Source organism: Scardinius erythrophthalmus, assembly GCF_964197995.2.
Source record: "Scardinius erythrophthalmus genome assembly, chromosome: 6".
In the NCBI taxonomy this organism is placed as follows: Eukaryota; Metazoa; Chordata; class Actinopteri; order Cypriniformes; family Leuciscidae; genus Scardinius; species Scardinius erythrophthalmus.
The window spans coordinates 3,349,434-3,355,825 of NC_138226.1; the positions used below are offsets into that span (position 1 = coordinate 3,349,434).

General features: G+C 34.4%; 1 protein-coding gene across 1 annotated transcript; it reads left to right on the forward strand.

Annotated features, from left to right (window-relative positions):
• Positions 1 to 470: 470 nt before the first annotated feature.
• dap1b (death associated protein 1b) lies at positions 471 to 4,254 on the forward strand. Its single transcript, XM_081367933.1, has 4 exons — positions 471 to 637; positions 2,334 to 2,421; positions 2,835 to 2,898; positions 3,899 to 4,254. Exons 1-4 carry the CDS (start codon positions 577 to 579, stop codon positions 4,013 to 4,015), a joined length of 330 nt encoding a protein of 109 aa, XP_081224059.1. The 5' UTR covers positions 471 to 576; the 3' UTR covers positions 4,016 to 4,254.
• Positions 4,255 to 6,392: the final 2,138 nt, after the last annotated feature.

Sequence of the window (6,392 nt, forward strand, 5' to 3'; positions counted from 1 at the left end):
GCATGTTTACACAATTATCTACTTACAAGGACCATTTAGAAAGTTACTTAAATTCTTGTGCTATGTGAGAAATTCAGCACAATTTCTCAACTGTAATGCGCTCAGTTTTAAGGTGCTTTATTGACCTTATTCACAGCAGCGCCATATGGATTTTTAACGGGAAAGACAGCGAGACTGTGAGGGATAGACATACATTCTCTTCAGTACTGTTATTTAATGTTTTTGAATGGACGAAACACTGCAAGAATATATTTCCCAGATTTTCAGTAGACCAAGAAAAATGAATAAAATGATGAATGAATGCATGATATTTTTTTATTTTTTTTTTTTACAGCGGATGTCATTAAAAACAAGGTAAATAAATATATCCCTCAACGTCTCGCTTTCATAATCATACCTGTCATGGCGCTGCTCTGAATAAGGTCTACTGGCACAACAACACATTTTTGCATTCGTATGCGGTCTCATGCACGCGCATCCATCGTGACGTCAGTGAGGTCTCAAGAGTATAAAAGCGCGCGAGTGGGCGGATTGATTCACAGAGTGTTTGTGTCGTTGTTGTGAAGAAAACTGAAAATGGTGCAACTTTCTAAAACTGGAGCTAGAGACTCGCTAAGAGCTGGTCATCCTCCTGCAGGTTTGCACATTTGGTCACATATAAAACCTTTTTAAAGTAGCTTCTTTTAATTATTTCTTGTTTTGTTTGCGCTGTTTAAGTAGTTTGAGGTTTAATTTTAACGATGCGTTTTAAATGTAGATTATTATTATTATTATTATTATTATTATTATATGTAAAGTGCATGCTATTTTTGTGAATGTAGGCCTACTTTTGCGGGTGTAGTTCGAGCAGTGTTTTTGCACTGTGCACTGGGAGGAAAACAACCATCAGCTCTTGTTTTCTTACTAGGTGTCACAGGATGTGAGTTCAGATTACTTAACGTTAGTTTCAGTTTCTACTTCTACTGTGATTTAATACGATTAGTGCACCAGACCCGGTTCTACGGAGGTTTTATCAGTTGATGCTGTAATAATATATTGGCGAAACAGATGCTCCATTGCATATTTGTGTTTGCGCTCTGGAGAACGTCAAATTAATCTAACTTATTTACGGTACAACGTGTTTTGCAGCGATGAGCAATGTAGCCAATCACAGACATAGAAGTTGATTTCTGGAACGCAATGGCCAATCAGAGACGTTTAAGTTAATCCACTCGCCGTTCAAAAATATTGTTTTTCATGCAGCTAATACCTGAGACACTGCGATTTCGGCGATCCTAAAAGATCATTACAAATCACACCGTACGACGCAGATCTAATAAACTTGGGTACGACATTTATGTAGACTGCACGATGATAACCATTGAGTCGTAGGCTACTACGCAGTATATATTAAAACGTCGCACTATCATCAGCATGCGCTAGTGGTAAACAAAAACAGCAAGATGGCTGTGTACGTTCTCTTAAAGGGATAGTTCACCCAAAAAATGTATTTACTCACCGTCATGTTCCAAACCTGTATGAGTTTCTTTCAATGGGGGCTGTCAACTGTTTTATTAAAACATTCTTTAAAATATCATCTTTGTGTTCATCAAACTCATACAGATTTGGAACAGGGTGAGTAAATGATAATTTTTCACTTTTGGGTGAACAATCCCTTCAATTCACTACACAAATTGAGGGAGTTACACATGTCCACATCTTGGCATAGAGGATCTTGTGCATTTGTGAACTTATGCAATCTGGTGACACCGTAATGTGCAAGTAGGGCCGTCATATAGCTTTAAAGGTAACAAACAACCTGTTATGAAAACCAGTGCCATTTTTAATTACCTGAGTGTTTCACAATCTTCAGGGCCCTTTAAAACCCACAAGCACTGAACACTCCCTCATTGTACCGTTCACTGACTTTTTTTTAGACTGATGTGAGCGGGCGGCTTGTTTTATTGAGCAAATATTTGCACGCTCACCCTCAGGGCCTCGATAGACCTGCCAAAATTTCAGAACAACAGGGCCAATGGACTGAGATGATGCTAGTGGACGTTTACAGGACTCAAAAAAACTCTGATTTGTGAGGAAAAGAAGCATCCATCTATAGGAATGAATTGGGAATGCATATTTGTGGTGTTTATCTTGTTCCTATGTCAGCTAAAATGCAGTGTGCCATCACAAAGCTTTTCATTATCTGCTTTTTTTTTTTTTTTTTTTTTTAAAGAAGTCCGATATGATATGGAAGTAGTTTTAAAACTGTAAAAGCTGTAACATTTCCTAACACGTTCACAATTGTGTAATGTAATTTGATTTCTATTGAAACTGGAATTGTGCACTCTCTTCAGTGAAAGCAGGAGGGAAAAGAGTCGTGAAGAAGAGCGCTGATGATAATGGAAATGTGGAAAAGGAGACCAAGAAATTCGACAAAACCAGGTACAGTTTTCTGCCTAACAAAGTTGCTGATCTCTCTCTGAATCTGAGTTGAAGTGAAATTCAGCTGTTTTCAAATGCTTGTTCAGTCTCTCACCATTTAATGAACATGTTTCATATAAAATCTGCTGTTTTGGGCTATGATGGAATGTGCAGTGGTTTCCTAAACCCGCTGGCAGTAACGTTCATATCGTGGTTGCTTTTCTTTTTCTTTCGCATTCTGGTCTGTAACCGAGCATTGAAAGTGGTTCATCAAATTGATGCTTGTGGCTGATGCATTTCGATGCATTTCTAAAAATGTTTCCGTGCTTTGCATGAAATCAAAGAACCATGCAGTTTCCTCTAGCATGCCACATATGATCTGTTTAGATAATCTTAGACTCATTTTGCTCTACATTATCTGGTTTGTTCTCCAGGTCCCTGCCGACCCCGTCTAGAATGCAGCATCTGAGTCTTCTCCTGGCTGGGCCGCTTGAGAAGGTGTGTTGCACCCTAATAACAAGACATTACTAGCATTGCATGCATCCTCCTCCAATCCCATAGTGCACTGCTGCTTTAGAACGCCTAAGACAACACAAACAAATAGTTTTTAAGGTTTAAAGTGAGTTGTAGTGGACATCATGCAGTTTCTGCGACTGTAGTTTCACAGACATTGCAGTTTTCAGGATTTTTTTTTAATTGGAGTGAGAGTGAAAACTAGGACATGGTCATTAATTCAATTAAGTTGAGTTTAGTCAAAATAGGATTCTCTTTATGAACTCTTCAACACACTTCAGTGATTATTTCCTCTGCAAATGTCCACATTTCTAAACGAGTGCTTGCCAACTAGTTTGGTTACTAAAATAGCAGCTCCCAAATGACAGAGTTTGCCAAATCATTTTGTTTGTGTCTTGTTTATTTTCAACTTGCGTTTAATTTATTTTTATTTGTTTGTATTGTATGTATTTTTTTGTATTTGTTATACATTATTTTTCTATTTAATTTATATATATTTCTATTTAATTTATATAGTTTTTATTTCTATTTAATTTATATATTCTATTTAATTTATATATATTTCTATTTCAAATGTATGCATTTGTTAAATTTATTTTGTATTTGTTACATTTTTTTTTTTCTATTAAATTTGTTTTATTTGTATTTCAAATTAATTGATCTATTTAAGTTTATTTAATTTAAATATTTTATTAATTTAGTATACTTGTTTAATTTTGTATTTCAGTAATGTATTCATCTCATTTAATTTTAGTGTTTTTATTTATTTCTATTTTATTAATTTATTTGTGTAGTTTATTATTTGTTTGTAATATGTATCTGTTTATTTAATAATTTTACTTTTGGTTATTAAATTTGCACTTTTTAGTAGTTTTTTTTTTTTTTTTTTTACTTGGTCACTTTATTAAAGTAAAAATCCCTTTGTTTCAGAAAAGTGTCATAATTAACTTTTTTTTTTTTTTTTTTTTTTTTTTTTTTGCTGCAGTTTGGTCATGATTTCCCAGAGACTCCAGTTTCTGTGCGACACAGCCGAGTCAGACCGAGCGCAGAGAAACCCCACGTCCCGCGCATCCCCTGCATTCAACAGCCGCGCAAGTGTTGAGCCACAATGGCTTCCGCTTCTGAGCTTCTGATCACCTGACGTGCAGAAGACGCCCAGGAGTGTGTTTGTAGGTGAATGTTGAGCATCATGGACCTGACTTGGTAGCCTTGTAACAAAGTTACTGTTATGTGACTTCTCTTCAGGTTGTTTGTTGCAATCTTTGTAGCTTTTGCAGTTTTGTGCTTGCGCTGTGTGGAATATTCATTAACCCACTCTGAATTAAAGATTTTGGAAAGTTAGGCTTCTGCTTTACTGACGTGATTGCTTGCCATTTAGTTGTAGCATTAATATGCGTGGAGTTTCTGGAAATTATTTTTGATAATCATTGAAACAAACTGTTTTCCTACTCTTTCACAAAATGAGACTTTTATACCAGTAAACTTCACTTTTCCAGCAAATGAAATGGTGGCTGTATTTTCTTTTCATGACCGTTAGGTGGCGGTAGAGTCATTTGTAATTACTTTTAAAAGCCTATTAAATTACCTTTAGTTTAAAGGCACAAGGCAGCATTTAATTACAAAAAACATTCTGAACTTAAAACTTGTCATTCCTGTTGTGCATTTCAATACAGATGTACAATTAAGTTTCAGAATTGCATTTCTATAAAAGAGAATTTTTTTTTTTTTTTTTTTTGGCCAAGCTCACACAAATGACTTGAGGCAAGAAAATAAACTGGCTATTCATAAAGAGCTATAGGTATTTCTCATTGTGAAATTGATGGTGAACTTGCACAAGGATGTTAACTTTGATTATCAGCTATGCTTTTAAGTTTTATTTCATATTCTGTACATGACACTTAACAGAAAGGAAAGTAATATTGAAGGACACAGGAAAGAGATGTTTTAAAATCCACCCAATGTTCACTTCATGAAACTTGAGTTCTTATCTGTTAATTTATTCATATGTACTGCATATGTGACCCTGGACCACAAAACCAGTCACAAGTCGCACTCGCACGGGTATATTTATATCCAACAATACATTGTATGGGTCAAAATTATCTTTTTTTTTATGCCAAAAATCATTAGGATATTAAGTAAAGATCATGTTCCATGAAGATATTTTGTAAATTTTTTACCGTAAATATATAAAACATTTTTTTTTTGTGAGTGAATGCAACACAATCATGAACATAAATGGACAACTTTAAAGGAGATTTTCTCAATGTTTCAATTTATTTTTTGCACCCTCAGATTCCAGATTTTCAATAGTTGTATCTCAGCCAAATGTCATATTCTAACAAACCATACATCAATGGAAAGCTAATTCAGCTTTCAGATGTATATGTACCCATGTGACTGGTTTTGAAGTCCAGGGTCACATAATTTAGGAGTGAGCCTTTTGATCTTTCTATCTGAGTTTCCCATAAAGCACGCTGGTTTACGGCTGGGTCTGATATGTTTCTCAGGTCATGACATGATGCTCTCTGTGAAGAAGCGCTGCGTGTGGTGTCTTTGAGCTGTCAGTGTGATGGGCTTGGAGAAAGTCTGCGGTATATTTAGGCGTCTGATGCAGACAGCACAAAAGATCCCCCATTGAGTGTGTGAACGGGCCCGATGCCAAAAATGAGACGGGCTTTGAGTCTCGAGGAGAAGGATCAGAAACACTGTCCATCAAAGTTTAGATATGCGTGACTGAATTTGTGTTGCACCATTTGATAAAGGTTTCTTATTAGATGCTTGACATTAGTTTGCAGACAAATATAAATTGTGCTCATGTATGGATTACAACTTAAAAAAAAAAAGAAAAAAAAAGCATGCTTCACCCAAATTCTCACTATCGTAATGCAACTATAATAGAGAATAAAACTCAAAATAATGCAAAAAATACAATTGCATTATGGTTAATTGTCAAAATATCAATGCTCTTGAAATATAATTACAGGACTAAAGTTATAATTAGAATAATTCGACAAAGAATAATTGTAATATGGAATAAATGGATTATATAGCTTATATTTTAAAATATATTTGAAAAACTTTCTTTTAAGTTGTAATAATATTTGACAATATTACTGTTTTTACTGTGTTTTATTTTTTCAAATATTTTACTTTGTGAGCAGAAAAGACTTATTTCAAAAACATTTAAAAAAAATTTTCAATTATTCCTAATTTTTGACTGGTAGTGTAAATACTAATAGTCAAAAAATGGCTATATTTTCTTAATTCTTTAATTTTTTTTAAAAAAAGTTAATATATATATATATACATTTTTAAGTTTTCTTTTTCTTTAGAATGATCCTGATGTTTTTTGTGAGATTTGTCCATTTTCTCTTTTTCTTTACTACTTTTCCCCTCTTCTATGCCTCCTCCCCTCCTTGATTTGAGCTAATAGAGATTGCGGCCGGTTAAATCGATATCAGGAGTTATGCGAAGGA

Bases quoted from the DNA above. Each gene is read 5' to 3' on its own strand.
- dap1b (XM_081367933.1), top strand. From the start codon at position 577: ATGGTGCAACTTTCTAAAACTGGAGCTAGAGACTCGCTAAGAGCTGGT. The intron at 638-2,333 runs GTTTGCACATTT...CACTCTCTTCAG, and splicing joins AGCTGGTCATCCTCCTGCAG to TGAAAGCAGGAGGGAAAAGA. The intron at 2,422-2,834 runs GTACAGTTTTCT...TTTGTTCTCCAG, and splicing joins AAGAAATTCGACAAAACCAG to GTCCCTGCCGACCCCGTCTA.